Here is a 20889-nt window from a genome sequence, read left to right as displayed (position 1 = left end):
TAAATAAAATCTTTAAAAAAAAGAAAAAAGAAAGTCAAATGAGTATACCAGGAAACCCTTGGGAATTGTTATGTGGGAGATAGGGAGATGGGCAACAATGTACATGACTTTCTCTCTCCTTCTACACACGTACACACCCAGAAACATGTATATTTATATGTTGGTCATATAACCTCTGTGCCTCATTCTCCCCTTTCATTAAAGGAGGATATAATAAAATGTCATAAGGATCGTATAGGTTGATATGTAAAAAATGTCTGGCACATAGTAAGGATTATATAAACATGGTTATCGCACTTTTTCCTATCACATCAATTCTTTCCCTTTTTCCCTGGTTTAACCACTGCCCCTTTCCACTGTCAACCACTTTCTTTTTTGTTAAGATTTTCTTTATTTGAGAGAGAGAGAACACAAGCAGGGGGGAGAAAGAGGTAAACTCTACACGGAGCAGGGTGCCCAATGTGGGACTCAATCCCAGGACTCTGGGATCACGCCCCCAGCTGCAGGCAGATGCTTAACTGACTTAGCCACCCAGGTGCCCCTGTCAACCATTTTTATGTCACCAAAGATCCAGCTGCAAATTCTCAGGCCTAAAATGTTCAAGGAGTTCCACAACTTCGATTCAATTCAATATATTTTAAGCGACTCCTTCTATCTTGGAACAATTTCCAGACATGGTAAAGGAGAGTCCATGTAGAAAAGGAATCATTCTCTCTTCTCTGCACTAAGGAAGCTCACATTCCATTAGGGGAAATATGCGATGTCCATAAGGTAGTAAAACGTGGGACACAATAAAGCAAAGACAATGAGAGAAGTTAGAACCAAATGCACAATGGAAGGGCACTTGACTGGGTATCAGAAAACCCATGTTGGAAGTTAATGATTCTACACTTAGTGGCCAAATTGCCTGGGCAAATTGCTGAACTCTGACTGGGTAGAGAGTGTACCGGTTAATCACTGGGGTCTGGAACCAGGCCGGTGGATTCTCAGGGGACTCCACTACCTACTCATTCTGTAGCTTGGGACAAGTTACTTTCTCTCTCTGTACCTCTGCAGTTCAGTCAATAGAAGGAAAAGGAGAATAAGAGTATGTGCTTCCTACAGCTGCTATCTAGACCACATGAATTGAAACATGGAAAGTTCTTAGAACACTGCCTGGCACAAAGAAAAAGCTCTACAAAAAAGCGAGCTGTTTTCAATATTTCTGAACCTCCATACCATTTACCATAAAATAAGAAGAACTAACTTATCCTTTTCACAGTCCTCATAGAAGGTTATCCTGAGATAATTTACATGAAATGAGATAATCTATGTGAAAGTGTTTTGTCAATAGTTGGGTATATAATATACAAAAGCATAATATTATTTATAACATGAAATGCATAAGTAATACATCAGATAATAAATTATATCTTCTCAGAGTGTCCTTGGGCCATCTTGTAGATAGGAATGCTATTTGAAGCCCTTCCTAAATGTATCAGAACTAGAATGAAGCCTTTAGATCTATCTTGCTAAAATTCTAATCAGTGAAAATTGGGGACAATGTGGAAAATAACAAAAAGTGTTGTCAGATGTTTTTAAATAATCATCTGAGTGGGTTGTTCTAACCAATGAACCTGTAGGCACTAATGACCATATTTTTGAAATGATATTAGAATAAATATAAGAAATTCAATCTTTTAAAAATGTTATCCACTTGGGATGCCTGTTGACATTTTGCAAAGCAAACCATAAATGTACTTAAACCGATGATTAAAACATCAAAATTAAAATCAGCCTATCTTTTCTCTGAGTACCTTTTGCAAATGGCACAGGGAACCTTACACAAGCTCCAGGCACCTCTATATTTAATTCCTAGGAGCAAAGGTATTCATCACTGCATTAAGCATCCTGGTCAGGTACTGCTGAGTCAACCCCGTTCTGGGACTTTCCTTGATTGTGAATGCATCATACAAGCCTTGAGATGTCATTATTCCTACATTATGATAAGGCACTCACTTATGCCTCAAAGGGGAGCAGATTTGCCACCCCAAAATATGTCTCTGTGGCATAAGGATTATTTTGAGCTAAAGGCAATCAAAACCCAGCAGATTCAGGAAAAGCTCTTTACCTCCTCCTCAGCTGCCTAAAGTTACATTGGAAAGGAGCTATTATCAGAGATACCTTTTTACCCAAGAAAGTTATCTGCATAACAGGCTAACCTTTGTTTTCCAAACAACTTCTCTGCCTTCCAGTAAATGGCCTTCTGTCCCTCTGTGTCGAACATCTCTATCCCTTTCCCTTGCTCAGGATGTTATGTAAGCCTCAATTACCTGGCTGCCTTTGGGTCTCATATTTTTACGGGGCTCCTGTAGGCATGAATTCTGTTTTTCTCCTGTTCATCTGTCTTAGATCAATTCAATTATTAGACCAGCCAAACCACCCGGAAGAGAAGAGGAGCTCATAAAGTGCTTCTTGCTGGGGGAATCTTAAAACAAAAAATAGCAACATGTTTGCTCCTTTGCCCTTTTGTAAGCAAGAAAATTGTGTACACATAAGATAGGGTTGTTCTCAAGGTCTCACAAGCCTTAACAAAGCTCAAATGTGGCCGCTCTAGCTCTTGATGTGTCACCTCTATAACCTCTCCTTACATGTATCCAAAGTAAATTACAAGTGGCTATTTTACCAACTGGTCCTTTAGTTGACTAGTTAAATGAAACTTTTGTCTCTAGAGTCATTTACCAAAGGGTGGTGCTAATTATTAGAACTAAGACTAAGGATGACCTGCAAAGTGTCAGTGTAGCCCCTGGATACAATTTAAATTGAAATTCCGGTCTGTTAGGATGCTTGGGTGGCTCAGCCATTGAGCTGCAGCCTTCGGCTCAGGGCGTGATCCTGGAGTCCCGGGACCCAGTCCCACATCAGGGTCCCTGCAGGGAGCCTCCTTCTCCCTCTGCCTGTGTCTGCCTCTCTCTGTGTGTCTCTCATGAATAAATAAATTAAATAAAATCTTTTTTTAAAAAAAAAAAAAAGAAAGAAATTCCGGGCTGTTTTAGCAACGGAACAAGGATGAGAAACAGTACCTTTGATCACAACACCATAATCACTCTTTACAGCTGGGAGTGTCCTCTTCTCTACTCAAACCCACATCCAGAGAGTAGTCAAATTACAATGTTTGGTTCTCTCATTCCCACCTTGAACCTTAAAACAGGGCCAGTTGCCTTTGACCAAAACAGCTTTCAAATAACCATTACAGGGCTACAGGTTTTAAAAGTAAATAAATCCAATAAGGCTCCAAGTAGTAGATAACTCACAAGCATCTGATATTTGGCTTTGGAACTCTGAGGCATATATGTTAAGAAATGTTTATAACCCCACAGGTGTACTCTATTTCTGAATCAGCACCTACTCTATAGAGCCCAGGTGTCAGTCTCTCAGGGTCCCAGTGAGAAACAACCAGAAGACCAAACAAGAAGAAACCAAACCGTTGAGGACTGACACTATAGACCAGGATCTGGAACTACACAGAATCCTTATAAGTGTTTGGAACCCCTGGAATAGTGATATAAATCACCATCTTGAATCAGATACATGGAAACTTCAGCCTGCCACTGAAGCTCAAGCTGGATCTCAAAAGGCCAAGGTCCATCTTTCAATAGGATTTAAGGAAATATTTAGAAACAAGCCATAGTTGCACACTTGGAAATACACAGATGCTCAGAGTTAGAACTGTTAGGTCATCAGCCATACATGCAAATTCACACAAGCTGACCATCAGAGTCTCTAGTTAGTACGTCCTACTGCACTCACAACTAAATTAGTTATAGGGCAATTCCAAATGACTGTGAACATGTATGTTTTTCTATACATCTGGCTGAGTAGGCCATACCTAGCTCACAACGCACGGTCCTTAAATCAGATTACAGATTTCACCTCTGGAGGAAATAAGTGAAGACATTTAACAATATAATACAATGACCAGTCATAAAAGACCCACATTATACATGACAACACCCTAGACAACAATGAGTCCACTCTCTGGAATCAAGTAACTGCACACCAGGGGTGCCTGGCTGACTTAGTGGAGCATGCAACTCTCGATCTCAGGGTCGTGGGTTCAAGCCCCACGTTGGGCACAGAGCTTACTTAGAAAAGAAAAAAAGACTGTACACCAGAAACAACTCAAATGGCCTTCAACTGGTAAAAAAGAGAAACTATCTGTGGTATGTCCATGCCATGAAATACTGCTCAGCAGTCAAAAGGGACAAATTATATGGGAACTAACTACATCTAACAACCCAGCACAGATGAAGACAAATTCATTATTCTAAGTGAAGGAAATTAGACGCAAAGAAAAAGCTACATACTGTATGATTCAATTTATATGACATTCTGAAAAAAGGCAAAACTATAGGGATGGAGTGGTTTTCAGCATTTAAAGTTATAGGGGAGGTGACTACAAATGGTAAAGGTTGATTATAAAGGCTAGCACTAAATAAATAAATAAATAAATAAATAAATAAGGCTAGCACAAAGGCATTTGGGGAGCGAGTAATGGAACTCTTGTTTCCTGCTTGTGGGGATGGTTATGTGACTCCTTGCACTAGTAAAACTCATAGAATGCTATACCCCCCAAAAGTGAATTTTACAGTATGGATATTAAAAATTAAATAAAAAGTGCAAAAGCTTCAGTATTTCTTTCTCATGTTTTGAATATTCCCATTTAGCTCTTGCTTGTCACTTCAAGCGGTTAGCTTCAATGTCTCCACTTCAACACAGTCTTCCCATACTTCTCCATGTTCTCTTATCTTTCTAATTCTCTCTTCCTCCCCTCACCCCACCTTTCTTCTTTAAGGAAATAAACCTTATTCATATAGCTCAAGCCCATATGGTGCAAGGATCCTTCTCTCCCAGGGATATCCTCCGTCCTGAAGGTGGCAGGACATGTCTGTATACTTCTATTTTGTATACATAATTACGTAACAACTTTTATATTTGGAAAGGTTCTAAAAATCTTTTTACAATAATCATTGCTAATATTAACATCAATATCCCACGCTTGTTTTTTGTTTGTTTTGGGGCTTTTGTTTTTTGTTTTTTTTGTTTTTGTTTTTGTTTTTTGCAATTTGCTTTTTTCATCCAGCACTGCTTTGAAGACAAACTATTCATTTTTAACTGCTGCGGAGTATTTCACTGCAGGAATATGCCAATATACGAATTCACCGTATTCCGGACAGAGATTTAAGACGTTTCCATGCTCCATGTTACACATTTATCTGTCCTTCCTGTCACCTCTTTCTGCAAGACAATGGGCAACTCTAGGGCCAAAACCATCCCCAAATCCCTGTTCCTCTCCCTAATTTCCATCACACCTGAGAATCCAGGCGCATACACGGGTGCTTCGCAGCGAAGGGGGATGCTGCGTGCCTGGCATGCGATGCGCACTCCGTGGTCACGTGCTGAATGAGTAAATGATGACGAAATATTTCAAATCTTGCACCCTCTACTCACTTCTCCATGGCATAAAATTTGAGGGGCAACGGACTCAATTCCCACCACAAAGTCCTTTAGACAGTCCTACGTCCAAGTGGGCATCTATGAAACAAGACCACTTGACCATTTCCCCCCTCTCTCACTAGAGGATCTCAAAGCACTATGGAAAGCGCGATTTTCTCCAGCGACACCTGTCCCCTGCGTGCGCCTCAAGGTCAGCTCTGAGCAGTGTCCAAAGCTCGCCTACCCTTTCCCGGTGGCTCTGAAAGGCCGGAAACCAGGGTCTGGATGGAAGTACAATAGCAACCTACTACTCCCAGGTCTTTTTTTCTTCCGGGATTTGGTTTTCCTTTCATGGGTGCGCGTTTGTGCCCCAGGTGGGCTCACCTGCGCGGCTTAAGCCCCCGGCACTGCGCGGGCGGGCGCTGCGGCAGGTCTGTAGCCGCCCCGCCCCCCACTCTCTCCAGCACTAGGGAGCTCTAACGCCGTGCGAGCTCATCTCCAATCCTTTGCAGTTTTGGAAGCTGTGTAGCCCGAGGTCCAGGACAAATACACGCTGTAGCTCTGGGCTCTCGAAACCGTCTACCAGCGTCCTGCCTTTGGACGTGACCAAGCACACTGTGTGTTTCAGAGCAACGGACCCGGTGTTTGGGAGGAGAGAGACGTTTCACAACCGTCCTGCGTGCAGAGCCTCCCTTGCACACCCGCAGAGGCACGCTCGCCGCCTTTCGCCCCGGCTCCGCAAGCCTCCAACTTGACCTTCGAGGGGATTTCAAGGAGAGTACCTTCCTCCCTCTGCCTGTCGCGTTCCAGGAGCGCGCGCAGGCCTCCTTCGGGGAAGCAGCTGCCCGGGACCGCAGCTCGGAGCAGCGCCCGGCCGGGCGCTCGGACGCGGCGGGGGCGCGGGGGGCGGGGGCGGGGCGGGGCGGGGGCAGCTCGTCTGCATATGCATGAGGCAGGCGCCCGGCACGGCCCCCTCGGCCGGCAGCTGCTCGGGCGGGAGCGCGGGAGGGCGGGGAGGACGCGGACCCGCCGCGGGTCCCCGGGACGGAAGCGGCGATTTGCATGGCGCCCGCTGATTGGGTGGCGGCCGGAGGCCGGGTCTGAGACGCGGCTGCTGATTGGCTTAACGGAGGAAATGACAGGATTCCTGTGGCTGAAGCCGGCCCGGGAGGCGCAACCCGAAGCCTGGCCGCGAGGGGGCGCGATGGCCCATCTTTGTTCCCGTTAGAGGCGCCTGCGCTCCCCTCCCCCGCTCCGGCCCTGCCCCCACCCCCGCACCCAGACACACGCAGAAAGTGCGGAGAGACCCTGTGATCCAGTCAACTGGCTCTGCCCCGTCTATTAAGAAAGATGAACACTCCTTTCTCTTCCATCTCCTTCATGGGAGACCACTTTTCATTTCAGATGATCACATCAATAAATATTCTTCCGGGAATAAAAAAGGCACTTTGCCAAAAGATAAGAGAATATATGTGAAACGTGCGGATTACGGAGAGAGACAATGCGCGTAGGCAGGGGGACAGGCGCACGTACGTGGATGGGCGCAGGGTCACCCCGAGAACCCCAGGGCGGTGGGGGCGGGGCCCGGCCACGCGGGACACCCGGGGGGAGCGCGCATCGCTCGCAAGGTGCCCGCGGGCCCTACACGCTCGGCCACACGCTGGGGCACATGCCCACTGCCCGCACACCACCACCACCACCACCCCGCACGCATGCACACCCCCCACCCCCGGAAAAGCCATCGCAGTAAATGCACACGCAGGGGAAAGACTGCCGAGAAGAGATGGGAGAAGAATTTAAAAGGCTCATCCCCTCCCCCTCCAAAAAATACTCAAGCAGGATGATTCTATTTGCATAACACTAATACACGCAGGACGGCGACAGGAGCAAAAAAAAAAAAAGGCTCCATTTGAGGCACACACCAGATAATGCGTGTATACACACACACGGACACGCACACGCACGCGCGACTGGGGGCGGGACACACCCGCAGCCTGTGTCCTCCGCCCACGGGCACAGGCAGAGGACAGATGCCATCAGCTGCCATCAGTACAGTTTTCCAGAAAACACTATCGTGAGAAAAACGTAAAGAACCCCCCCCTTCCAGCTAAGCCACAGAAGAACCGCTAGTGAACCCAGGTTCTCTAAACACACACACACACACACACACACACGTGCACGCGCGCGCGCACACGCCTGCCAGACAGGTTCAAAGAAATAATGGATGCACAATAGATAACTGAGAGCTAGAGTATGTCATCAGCTTAAACAATACTTTGAAATTACTTCAGCCTGGAGATGGCTTTCTGGAATGCTCCTGGAAAAAAAAAATCATACCTAATAAAAAAAATAAACATTTTCATTTATTCGGCTTTTCTTTTTTCTTTTCCTTCGTATTTTTTTTTTTTTAAGACAGGAAGGAGGGCGAATTCCCCTTCCCCAAAGGAGGGTAGTAGCCCTGTTGTTGTTTGGGGAGCTCCAGAGCTTTCCAGTTGACTTCCCTGGGAGGAAGGTGCTGGGAGAGGTCTCCCCGCAGCCTCCCAGCCAGACGGCACCACAAAAGGCATTATTACACATTCCAAATAACAAGGGCTGTCTATATATTTACAAATCTGTTCAAATATTTAACCTCTTAACTTGCTAAATATCCCCCTCTTCTCCCTTCCTTTCTCCCCTGCGCTCTCCCCTCTCCCCCTCTCTGCCCTGTCTCCTCCTTTTCCCTTCTCCTCCTGGAAGGGGCGGGGGCGAGAAGCGCCCTTCTGGCCTCCAGAACCGGGCCAGGGGCCCTGGGCTTTCCCTGACCCTATTGGAACCCCAATTTCGTTTCAGCCAATTGCTTCCTTGGCAGCCAAAAAAATCAGTTTGGGACCCCCAGGGCTACCTTTTTGAAAGGAGAAGCTTTGATGTTGTCTCTTAGTTTTCAAACTGCCGCCCCGAAAGGCACCTCCTGGGTAGGAGGGATTTTCCTGACCCTTTGGAGGGGCCCGTGCCCCCCACACCGTGATGTTTTCCCCTGCGTTGCACCTTCAGGACTAGGAGAGGGGCAGCTGCACAAGTGAGGCAGCCGGGGAGTGTCCGCAGCATTGGGGGGGACCCAGCCAAGGCCGGAGGTGAGCCGCACGCCTCCTGCAGCAACCAGTTTGGCCACCGTTGAATATTTCTCAGTGCCCAAACCTTTCTTCCTCGGGCTACCCCAGTGACCCTGAGGGCCCGCGGAAACCGTGCAGCTGGCTAGCAGTGGGCCTTTGATGCAGCAGAAGTGCCACGTTCGTCCAAAAGTGACGAGCAATCCCTTTGACGCCTAACGGGACAAGACAGGCGGTGGGTGGGTGCTGCGGGGCCCAGCAGGTGAGCCTCCGCGGGGCCCGGCGCCGCCCACCCGTACTCCCCGGCGGGGCCCCCGCCTGCAGCTCACCTCCAAGGACCCACAAGCTCCCAGACCCTGGGCCGGCCGGGCCTCACCCGGGACTGGGCTGCGACACAACCCAAGGTGCCCTGAAGGCGCTTCCCGCGCCATCCTGGGCTCTTCCTTTTTCGGGAAGAATTGCAAGGCGACTCCGAACAGGACCCTTCCCCTTGTCACGTCTCCTCCGGCCTTAAATAAGAACTTTAGGGGCGCCTGGGTGGCGCAGCAGTTTGGCGCCTGCCTTCGGCCCAGGGCGTGATCCTGGAGACCCGGGATCGAATCCCACGTCGGGCTCCCTGCAAGGAGCCTGCTTCTCTCTCTCTCTCTCTCTCTTTCATGACTAAATGAATAAAATCCTTTTAAAAAAAATGAGAACTTTAGTCCCCTATGCGTCTGTCTGGGGGTCGTGCCAACAGTGAGGCCGCAGGGTGGCACAATGATGCGCAGCGTGTCTGCGTGTCTCATTTGTTCAGTTGACCATAATCATCTCAACTTCCACCCCCTTCAGATGTCTGCTCTTCTCGGGGGCGATCTACCCACCGCCCCCCACCCCCAGAGCACTTTAGAGAAGCCCAGCCCTCACCTCCCACCGCGGCCTCGACGCACCCCACTTGGGGCTCCACCTGTCAGCGTCGGGCGGCTCGTCGCCTCCGGGGGCCCGGCGGGCCCGACCCTCCCGGGGCGGCCTTGCTGCAGCTGTCGGGGCTGGCGCGGCGCGCGGGGGGCTCCCAGGGCCACCCAGGCCCGGGGCAGGCCGCGCACGGGGCGCAGCAGCTGGTTTACGTCGCCAAAGGGGCTTCCTAAAAACTTTTACATGCATCAGAGAAGGGAAGGAAGGAAGACTAAGTGAGTTAAAAAAAAAGAAAGAAAGAAAGAAAAGAAAGAAAAAAAGAAAAGAAAACTAAAGAAAAGGGGAAAAAAAGAAAAAAAAAAAAGTATGTTTACTCTCCGCGCCCCGCCAGCCCCGGAGGGCAGCGCTGGCCCTGGAGGGTGGCGCGGCGCGCTGGGCAAAACGCCGTCTATTTATTTGCATGACCGTGCGGTGGTCAGGACCTTTCTCTTCTATTGCACAAAACCCCTCAGGAAAACTGCGGGGCAGTTTAAGAGTTTTCTAGCTCTTCCAGATCGGAAAAGATACTCATCCGGAGACATTATCTAAATTTGCGAAAGAATGAAGGCTGCTTGTCATGCGTCCTTCGTCTCCAGTAATATGTGCCACCCAATTAGAAGCAATTTAAGCAATCAAGGCCGTTATGAGAGAAGGGGGGTGTTAAAAATAGGTTTTCTATAGCCTCAGAACTCTAAATCGGAAGAAAATCTAAAATTACATATGTATCATTTCTTTATATAAAATAAATATATGATCCAAGAGTCTCCTTTTCGCTCTTCTTCTTCTTCTTTTTTTTTTTTTTTTCTCTTTTCCCCTCCATGGTCCCTCCCCCATCGCCTGCTTTCCTTTTGGGAATTTATAACAGAAGTGAGATGTAAAGCTCCGGCAAAGCAAAGACGTGAGAGGGTCCCTAAAAAGTCTTTGAGACCAACGCGAGGACCCGGGTGGGGCTTGGCCCAGCTCTTCCCGGGCTTCTCGGCTCGAGCGTGCAGCCCGCGCCCCTGGCGGGGGTCGCAGCTTGGTTCTATCCGTGGAGCGCGGGAAAATCTCAAAAGTGACGCCCAGGTGTGGAAGGACCCGGCTCCTGGAGTCGAGCTGTTGACCTCTCCGGCTCCCGGGAAGGGGGAGCGGTCAAGGAGGGCGGACTAAGGCGGGAGGCTGTGGTCAGTGCGGGGAAGCTGGGGGGGGGGGGGGGGCTGCCAACACAGACGTTCACCTTGGAGCTTAGGGGCGCAGCAAAAGGGCGGAGAGAGTGTGCTTGGGGGGGCAGAGGTCAACCACAGCAGGTGCGTGCTTCCAAACAGAACGGGGGAAAGTAGAAACCAAAAAAAAAAAAAAAAAAAAAAACTAAAGCAAAACAAAGAAATAGACCCCAAGCAATGTCCTCTGGCAGAAGCTAGAATGCAAAAATTGGAGGGTGTCACTTCTCCCCCATTTCTTGCATCCCCGCTGGGCAAGCGCCAGCGGAGGTGGGGGGGGCTGGACTAGGCTGCCGAGCATCTTCTCCCCGCACCCCACCCCCCACCCACTAACGGAGCTTGCCCTTGCAGCACTGCAATTTGAGAAACAATTTTATCCTCTCCAGCTCCCCTCAGAGAGCCAAAGAGAGCCGGCCCGGAAATGGACACAAGTAAAGTTGGCAGAACTTTCAGGAAGCGAAAGGCCAGTGCCTCTGCTTCCTACAGACGCCGGGTCCAGAGCCTTTGATACCTTTGGCCAGGAAGGCCACGGTTCTCTGGAAGGTGAGTTGGGCTCAAAGCCAGCTTGAACCCTGAAACCCCTGGCCGGCCGGGGAGAGCCGGGAGGGGTCTGCCCCGAAGCAGCTCTGGGCTCAGAGTGGCAGGGGCACACCAGGCCGCAGGAAGCCGCCTCTGCCTCCCCGGACAAACAGCAGCTGGCTCCGGGGGGCTGACAGCCTCCAGAGTGGGAATTAATCACCTGGCAGTAACCCCCTTCAGAACCCAGTCTTCTGGAAGGAGCTTAAGGTCAAAACAATATCCCTTCTCTAAAGCCTCCAAGGCTGGAGGATGAGTACAGAAGTGGGGACAGTGCTTTCAGACCTCCGGTTGTTCACAGACAATAGCTGTTCCAGAGGAGGCAGCAATGCCTCAACAGGACAAGCTGAGGGTCAACGTCTGGGTGTCTCAGAATGTGAGCCCCAATCCAACTTATGCAAGGAAGGCAGATGCCAGGGCCTCTCTCCATCCTCCCACGGATTCTTCGCAGAAGGTTCTTACACACAGCCCGGATAAGATTGCAAGGTTAAAATCCTTCCTAATAGCACTTAATTTATTGCCTATTTGTTCTGCTTGTTTATATCTGATTCATAAACTGAAACCACTTGAGTTTTTAACAAATTGATCGATTTCACAATTCCAAAAGTATTTATTTTCAAATAATCTTCCCTGGAAAATAGTGTTGAAATTTCTTGAATTTAAAGCTTCATGAAAGCTTTCATGAAAACTTCATGAAAATTAATTGCCTCCAAAATTCTTTGAAGAAAAAATACTGTATTTTTACACACCTGAGTTAGAAATAGGTGACATTTTAAAAATGGATAAATAATAAAAATATTTATCCTAATGAGGTTTTGATTTAATAAATATAGATGCAAGCATTTCTGAATTTAATTCCTCCTTTTGCTACATAATGCCCTAATATATTGGGGTAGAAATCAGAATAGGTATTATTCACAAAAAACAGTGCCTTCTTAAAAGTTAAATTTGTCCTTTAAATCTACTCTTTTCATATAGGAGTTTGAAAGTTTAGCACACACATGTATACCCACAGAACATCATATAGCCTTTTTCTCCGTCACAAGCTAGTGGGTGAACATGAAGTCTTTTCTCCTTATTGGGTCTCAGCTTTGTTCATTTTGGAGACTGAATAATCTACAGTTCAAAAATTATACTTAAAAAAATTATAGTTTTTAAAAATATTTTACTTCAATGTGCTGTGCAGTTACATAAAGACAATAAACATTTTCCTGGCTATTTTATACAATCAGTTTGTATTTTAACTGTCTGTATAATACTCTGTTTTAACTGTCTGGTAGGACTGAGTAACCTGATCCATTGCCCCATAACAGTCTAAGGGAATACAGGAGGGATTATAAAGAAATGTGTACCTTGATGCATATACCCACTTTTCTGTAAATGAGGTCCTCCTATCTCACTAGATTCCCAAAGAGACTCCTGATTCAGGAAAGTTTAAGAACCACTGTCCTATACTGGAAGCATTTGTAGGCAAAAACACAATAAATCCACCAATCATTTCATTTGCATTCCTTTGCATGGATGAGAGGATTAATTCTTAAAGTAATTTAAGGGAACTGAATGCTTTGTGACCCTCTACTGTAGCACTCCATCTAGTTGGAGAAAATGAAGATCTCAGGAATGGTGTTATCGGTAAGATTTTTATAGACCCTAAAAAAGAGCTTAAATTTTTCCCTCCACCTATTACTGAAGGTTGTGAATTAATACCTTTGACGATTTTATAACTTTCTCTGGAAGCCAGCTAGCTTATTTCAGTGATTATAAGAATCAAGAACTATGTGGAGGAGTACCTAGCTGGCTCAGTTGGAGGAGCATGAGATTCTTGATCTCAGGGTCGTGAGTTTGAGCCTCACATTGGGTGTGGAGATAACTAAAAATAAATAAATAAACTTCAAGAAAAAGAAATATGTGGAGAATATGCTCTCTGACATGGTCCCTGAAGTTGTCTTTTTCTCCAGTAATAATCTTTTCTCAGTTCTCTTCCTCCTCTCCCCGCAGTCCCTGTTCTATTCCCAATACCCAGTCCCCCACCTCGGCCCATTCTTCTAGGCTGACCTGAGCTTATTTAGTCTGAACAACATTTTCAGGAATCAGCAGCAGCAGATTACAATGAACAATTTTTTTTTTCAATTTGGCCCAAGTCTATGAAATTAATTTCCATTTTGACAATCACGAGACTTCCCTTGGAAATATCAGTGACTGCACAAGCCATAGACAGATCAAGTGTAGGTGCTCAATCATCTGAATGGGGTTGGGTTATGTTTTCAATTGGAACAAGGTATTAAGTGATTAAACTGTGCCAGCAGACATAACACTTTTATCAAGCCCTTTTCTATCCAAGCAGGCACAAGGATAGTCAATCCCTGGTTCTGAAAGTCTCTAAGGAAAACTTGGAATGCTTTAAGAAACCATGTTTGCAATTAAAGCACTGGCATTTTTCTTTCCATCACAGAATAAAGGCTGAATACCATTTTAGAAACTTTACCTTTCTTTTTATTTCAATAAGCTGCTTAAGATCCTCTTGCATTCATTGACAGGATTTTTGGCCCCATTCTGCTGCACTAGTCCACAACCATTTAATTATTAAATGTTAACAGATTACAAGTGACTTAACAGAGACACATTCAGAATTCCAGATACCATTATCTTAATTCCTACCACAGTTAGCATTCATACAATACAGAAGATCAAATACCAATTTGGGCACCATATTTTGCCTGCCTTTTTGTAGATAGAGTTAGAACACTGGTATGTCTTTAGCATACCTGGCACATCTGTGGGAGAAGGAGTTAATTAATAAATGAATGAATGGATATGTAGAGTGCTCAGTGTCTATTTGACTATTTGAATCATGGGAAAAGTGGCAGCTTTTTAGTAATTCCTAGGATACTTCCTATAAGTGCTCTTAAATGAAAAATACAAAATGAACACAAGAAAAAATACTAAACACGTATCATAAATCTGAAAGAAAATTAAGCAGTCCATTATCATAAACTTATTTTTTAAAAGTCTTCCAACTGATGAAAATGGGAGAAGTAAAAATGAAACTTCCTTGGGAAGGCCAAGAGATTATTGGGTCAGGCATTGTTCTTAGCGTTTTACGTGGATTATCCCATTCAGTATCCCAGGAAAACCAACTGAGACATGGAATATTATGACCAGCTTACAGGTGAAGAGATCAAGGCAAGAGATGTTGACTCACTGCTCAGCATCATATGATACAGTTGACCCAAGTTTCAAATGGAGGCTGTCAAGTTCTAGACAGAGTTCTTAGCCATTTGGGTGATACTTCAAACAAAACAGTGTTAAATTGGTGGTCACATAATTTGTTGAGAGAAGATAAGAATGTGGGAATTAAAATAATATTCAGAAAATAGCAGGTTCTTCAAAGAATCCAAAGATTATATTCATATTTCTAATGATGAATAAATAAATAGGCAGTATAGTGTGAACTGTAGAGTCAGTTGAGTTGGGTTCATATCTCTAAATCCTCACTTTTTGGCTGTGAGACCTTGGGCCAGTTACCTAACCTCTCCGAGCCTCAATTCTTCAACTGTAAATTAGTAATAAAAATACTAACCTTATGGAATTGTGATGATTAAATATAATGGAAACAAAGTACTTTCTATAAAGTAAGTATATAGTAAATACCAGTTATTGTGGGTGACATCGATTATAAGATTGAATTATAGCCTAATCGCAGCATTGACTCTATTTTGAAAATTGAAATGTCGATTTTCAATTGTTAGGCTCCTCTAGCTACTTCCACAACATCCCCACTGTTTTTCCCAATATGTTATCTACAGAGAGTGTTTCTGTCACACTTAATATAAAACCAAAGTTATGTTCTTTATATTTCAGAGATAAACTCACAGTCTCCCTGCCCCCATCAGAAATACTGTCTTGGAAGTGTTAAAAAGATCTAATTTGGAGAAGGCCTAGAATATGAGGAAGATGTGTGCAAGGGCATGAGGAAACTTAAAATGAAGGGACAGACTTTTTAATCTGGTCACTCATCTCCCTAAAAGAAGAGCTTTTCCTGCTCATAATATATATTTTTAAATTATATGTCAATTATATCTATTTAATTATATACTCTTAAAAAAGATTTTATTTATTTGAAAGAGACAGAGATAGCAACAGAGAGCACAACTGGGGAGGAGAGGGAGAAGCAGGCATCCTAGTGAGCAGGGAGCCTGACATAGGGCTCAATCCCAGGACCCTGAGATCATGACATGAGCCTAAGGCAGATGCTTAGCTGACTGAGTCACCCTGGTGCCCCTATACACTTATTTTTAAAAATTTTTTATTGAGGTAAAAGATATATATGTTGTAAAAAAAATAACAGGTTGACTTATGAGGAAGAGGACAGTGTCCTGCCCTTTCTTCACTTTCATTATAGTCCCTCATAATCATTTTAAATGTTTTCAATTGTTTCTGATTTTTTCTTTTTTTTAAAGATTTTATTTATTTGTGAGAGGTACAGAGAGAGAGGCAGAGGCATAGGCAGAGGGAGAGAAGGGTCCCTGGGGGGAGCCTGATGCAGAACTCAATCCCAGGACCCCAGGATCACAACCTGAGACAAAGGCACTCAACCACTGAGGCACCCCCAGGTGCCCCTGATTTCCTTTTTTTTCTGGTGATTACTATCATATTGCTAAATATTATGTTTATACATTTTTGTTGTTGTTGTTGTTAATTTGGGACATTGTCGTAAACTTCCTGCCATGGGAAATGCAGATATGGGTTACCTGTACCACTTCCCATACATTTTCCCAATTATAGTTTCCTCACCACTTTCTACTTTACACTGTTTATCTTTTCAACTTTTTTTTTTTTAAGATTTTATTTCTTTATTTGACAAAGAGAGGGAGAGAACACAAGCAGGGGAAGTGGCAGTTGGACGCAGAGGGAAAAGCAGTCTCTCTGCTGAGCAAGGAGCCTGATGCAGGACTGGATCCCAGGTCTCTGGGGTCATGACAGTAGCTGAGAGCAGCTTAACAGACTGGACCACCCAGGTGCCCCCTTTTTAATTTTAAATAATACATTTTACATGTATTTCTTGATGCAACAATCTCAGGTAATATCCTTTGATGTCACACTTTAGCTCTCTTCCCATCTCTCACCACCCAAATAGTATTTTTTGTATTTTATTATCTTAGCTAATTTGATGACATTACATTCTGCTTTTTAAATTCATAAAATTAAGTTTATATATGCTTTTATAAGTTAAATATAAAGTTGAAAATCAATAAATTTTACAACTGTGACAGTGTAATTATTATTATTATTGCCCAACTGTAGTATACTCTTGTACGCTTTTTGTTTTTCCTGGAGTTTCCTATTGCCTTTTTTTCTTAGATATTCTTTGTTGCCTCCATAAGTTTTGATAGGATCAAACCTCTGAAATCTATCTCAAACCTCCCTGTAAGAGGTTTCTTTTCTTTTCCTCCAATCTTGACATATTTCTCTCTAAGCTGTCTCTACAACTGTTAGGCTGAGACATCCCTTCATTACTTTCTTGGGTCATAGCCAATATTTTCTACATTGGATCTCTCTCTCTCTCTTTTTTTTTTTTTTTTTTTACGATTTATTTATTTGAGAGAGAAAGAGAATGAGAGAAAGTGCAAGCCTACACAAGGTGTGGGGGGAGACAGAATGTTAAGCAGACACCCCACTGAGTAAGGATCACAATGCAGGGCTCCATCTCACAACCCTGAGATCATGACCTGAGCCAAAATCAAGAGCTGGATGCTTGACTGACTGAGCCACCCAGGTGCCCCTCATGTCTTTTTTTGGGGGGGAGGGTAAAGAATTCTAGGTTTAAAATATTTTCCTTCAGAAAATTTAAGATACTTATCCATTCTCTTTTGCTATGGCTCATGTGAAGATCAACTGAATCATATTCCTTTTCTGTTGTAAATGTTTAGGCACTCCTACTCCCAGGAAACTTCGTCTTCTCTTTATCCTTAGTGTTCTGTACAATTTAAATAATGTATTGAATATAGGTCTGCATTTATTCACTGTTCTGAGCACTGAATGGATACCTTCAATCTAATTACTCACGGTCTTCAACTAGTTTCTTTCTTTAGTTGTCTTTTTCTGTTTTTAGAATTCCTATTAGCTTTTAAGATTAATTCTTTCTTGTATGTCCATTATATTTTCCATTTACTTTTCTACTTGTTTCCTGGTTTTGAAATTTAATTTTATTCATTCAATTATATTTTTTTTAGTTTGATAATCATTTTTATTATTTTTTAAAAAGATTTTATTTATTCATGAGAGACTCACAGAGGGAGGTGGAGACATAGACAGAGGGAGAAGCAGGCTCCCTGTGGGGAGCCCAATGCGACACTCGATCCCTGGACCCTGGGATCATGCCCTGAGCCTAAGGCAGACACTCAACTTCTGAGCCACTCAGGTGTCCCGATAATCACATTTTTAGATTCAAGGAGCACTTACTTCATCTATAATCTTTTTTCATAGCATCTCATCGTCATCTATAATCTTTTTTCATAGCATCTCATTGTTATTTTACGGATGTATCATGCTTTCTACTTTTTCCATGGTATACATTAGAATTTTTAAGGATTTTTTCTGTTGTTGTTGTTCCTGAACTACCTATTTTCTTCAGGGTACTGTCATCTCTGTGTCTGTTTCTTTTTATGACTTTTTCTGGGCCTTCCTCATTCATATTGCTGGCTCTCCTCAAATGTTTAGAGATGGTTAGTATCTGTTTATAAATAGGAAATAGTAAAATGGCTGAGTGCTCTCTGAACATGGGAGGGTCTTATTTATAGGCAGTTCTATTAATAAAATATAATTAGAAAGCTAGCCATTTTATTGAAGAACACATAATTGCCATAACTTGTTCTGCAGTATCAATACCAGCACAAGTTCCTGGATCCACTTTGACAATTTCCATAGAGAAGGCCTTTTATTATATTGCAAAGTGATACAATTGCCTATACTCTACACATTGCAGTGGGGGGATTTATCATTTCAATATAATCTTTTTACAAATGTTTTTATTTTTTTGACAAAGAGAGAGCGGGCACAAGTTGGGGAATGGCAGATAGAGGCAGAGGGAGAAGCAGACTCCCCACTGAGCAGAGATACTGATGTGGGACTTGATCCCAGGACCCTAGGATCATGACCTGAGCCAGAGGCAGACCCTTACCTGACTAAGCCATCCAGGTGGCCCTCAATATAAACAGTAAAATGCCTGTCTGTGGTCACACATTTCACTTCCATCCTCCCTCACACCTGAGTTCTGAGCCTTTCAGGGTTTCACAAGGAGTCTAGACCCTTATTTGCCTGTAGTCATCTCTGCATATATTCTAGGTAGTGGCTGCTCCCTCCCTGGTTCATTAGTTACCACTTCATCTTTTTTTTTTTTTTTTTTTTTTTTAGATTTTATTTATTTATTCATGAGAGGCACAGAGAAAGAGGCAGAAACACAGGCAGAGACAGAAGAAGCAAGCTCCCTGCAGGGAGCCTGATGTGGGACTTAATCCCAGGACCCTGGGATCATGACCTGAGCTGAAGGCAGACACTTAGCCACTGAGTCATCTGGTGCCCCACCACTTCTCCATCTATTTTTCAATTTCTAGAACTTTTACATAATCTCTCTTTTATAGTTAGATTCTTCTTATATTCTTTTATACTCTTAAAGATGGTTTTCTATAATTTATTGTTTTAAGGAGGGTCAGACTGGACTGCCATGTCAAGTCAAAAGCTTATGTTTAAAAAATTTAAAAACCTTTTTATATTGTTTACACTTTACTGATTTCATACATCTGATTTATTGCTTTTTATTGGCAGTTTGTAATCAATCATGAACCTGAGTTCAATATACATTATAAGTTGGTTCTAAGGCATAGTCTTTGATGATTTGAATGACCAAACATAACTATTTAATTTTGCAAACTATGCTTCAAAATGTAAAATGGGTATAAAATATTTCTAGGAAGTCCTATGTTAGTGTTAAGAGCCTAGAAAAGACAGTGCTTGCTTTGGCAGCCCGTATACTAAAATTGGAATGATACAGAGAGGATTAGCATGGAGCGTCTCTTAACTACAGAGAACAAATTGGGGGTTGATGGAGGGAGGTGAGTAGGGGATGGGCTAAATGGGTGATGGGTATTAAGGAGGGCATTTGTGTTGAGCACTGGGTGTTATGTGTAGGTGATGAATCACTAAATTCTATTCCTGAAACCAATGTTACACTATATGTTAACTAAATAGAATCTAAATAAAAATCTGAAACAAAAAAGAGTCTAGAAAAGACAATCTTGGAGTTTTTTGATATTTATTTATACATTTTTTAAAAAGATTTTATTTATTTATTTATTCATGAGAGACACACAGAGAGGGAGGCAGAGACACTGGCAGAGAGAAAAGCAGGCTCCATGCCGGGAGCCCAATGTGGAACTCGATCCCAGAACTCCAGGATCACGCCCTGGGCCGAAGGCAGGCACTAAACCGCTGAGTCATCCAGGGATCCCTATACCACATCTTTTCAAAAGCTACTTGAATAAACTAGAAAATCCTATCTGTAGCAAAAGTATACATACCAACAGTTGACATTCCACTAGTAGTTCTAAGTTTGCTTACCAACAAATACAGAATATTAGATCCTTTCTTAAAAGTACCTCAGTCCCAGGGCAGCCTGGGTGGCTCAGTCAGTTAAGCATCTGCCTTCGGATTATCATGATTAGAGTCCTGGGATCCATCCCCACCTTGGGCTGCTCACTCAGGAGGGAATCTGCTTCTTCCTCTCTCTCTGCCCCACTCCCCCCTTGCTTACTCTCTCAAATACATACATAAAATCTTTTTTAAAAAGTACCCTTAAAAAAAAAAGTACCTTCAGTACCATCATTATGGTCACAGCATTGTATTTAATATTGCAAATGATACACATTATTTGGTGTTTTTTAAAAAAAGATTGATTGATTGATTGATTGATTGATTGATTCATGAGAGATACATAGAGAGGCACAAACACAGGCAGAGGGAGAAACAGGCTCCATGCAGGGAGCCCAATGCGGGACTCGATCCCAGGACCCAAGGATCACACCCTGACCCAAAGGCAGATGCTCAACTGCTGAGCCACAGAGGCATCCCAATACACATTATTTGACCCTCATTCATCTATTCACCTTATAGATCAGCTCCAAAATGGCTGTGGTCATGATTTTCTCCACTGTATCTCCAGTGCCTAGCACAGCTCTTGCACAATGTGGTCAATTGATAAACATGTGTTGAGTAAATGCTGAAGGAACTGTATGTCCAAACAAGGTTCCGAAACTAACAATCAGGTTTGGGGAATTAGATGTAGTAAGATGTATCAGGAATAAGGGTCTGCAGTGTGTGATACATGTCACAGGGGTCACCTGCGCAAGTGCAATACTAGACATTTAGCAGAGGGACGCCCGGGTGGCTCAGCAGTTGAGCGTCTGTCTTCTGCTCAGGGCGTGATCCCGGGATCCAGGATCGAGTCTTGCATCAGGCTCCTTGAAGGAAGCCTGCTTTTCCTTCTGTCTGCGTCTTTGCCTCTCTTTCTCTGTGAATCTCATGAAAATATAAACGAAATCTTTAAAAAACAAAACAAAACAAAAAAA

The 20889-nt window shown here is 43.9% G+C and overlaps 1 protein-coding gene and 1 long non-coding RNA gene across 3 annotated transcripts in view; both read left to right on the top strand.

Moving 5' to 3' along the window:
* Positions 1-6426, top strand: part of LOC144291629 (uncharacterized) — a 37904-nt gene extending 31478 nt beyond the window's left edge. The window contains exon 4 of the mRNA XM_077861255.1: positions 6104-6426. Coding sequence (XP_077717381.1) covers positions 6104-6426 — 323 coding nt within the window. The remainder of the gene's footprint in view (positions 1-6103) is intronic.
* Positions 6427-11091: 4665 nt separating this feature from the next.
* The window catches only part of LOC144294148 (uncharacterized), a 62266-nt gene continuing 52468 nt past the window's right edge, over positions 11092-20889 (top strand). For both annotated transcript variants that reach the window (XR_013361538.1, XR_013361539.1), the window contains exon 1: positions 11092-11233. This is a non-coding gene — a long non-coding RNA (uncharacterized LOC144294148). The remainder of the gene's footprint in view (positions 11234-20889) is intronic.

This window comes from Canis aureus, chromosome 2 (genome assembly GCF_053574225.1).
Source record: "Canis aureus isolate CA01 chromosome 2, VMU_Caureus_v.1.0, whole genome shotgun sequence".
Taxonomy (NCBI): Eukaryota; Metazoa; Chordata; class Mammalia; order Carnivora; family Canidae; genus Canis; species Canis aureus.
The sequence above is the reverse complement of the archived record's forward strand: the minus strand, read 5'-3'. Positions and strand labels throughout refer to the sequence as shown.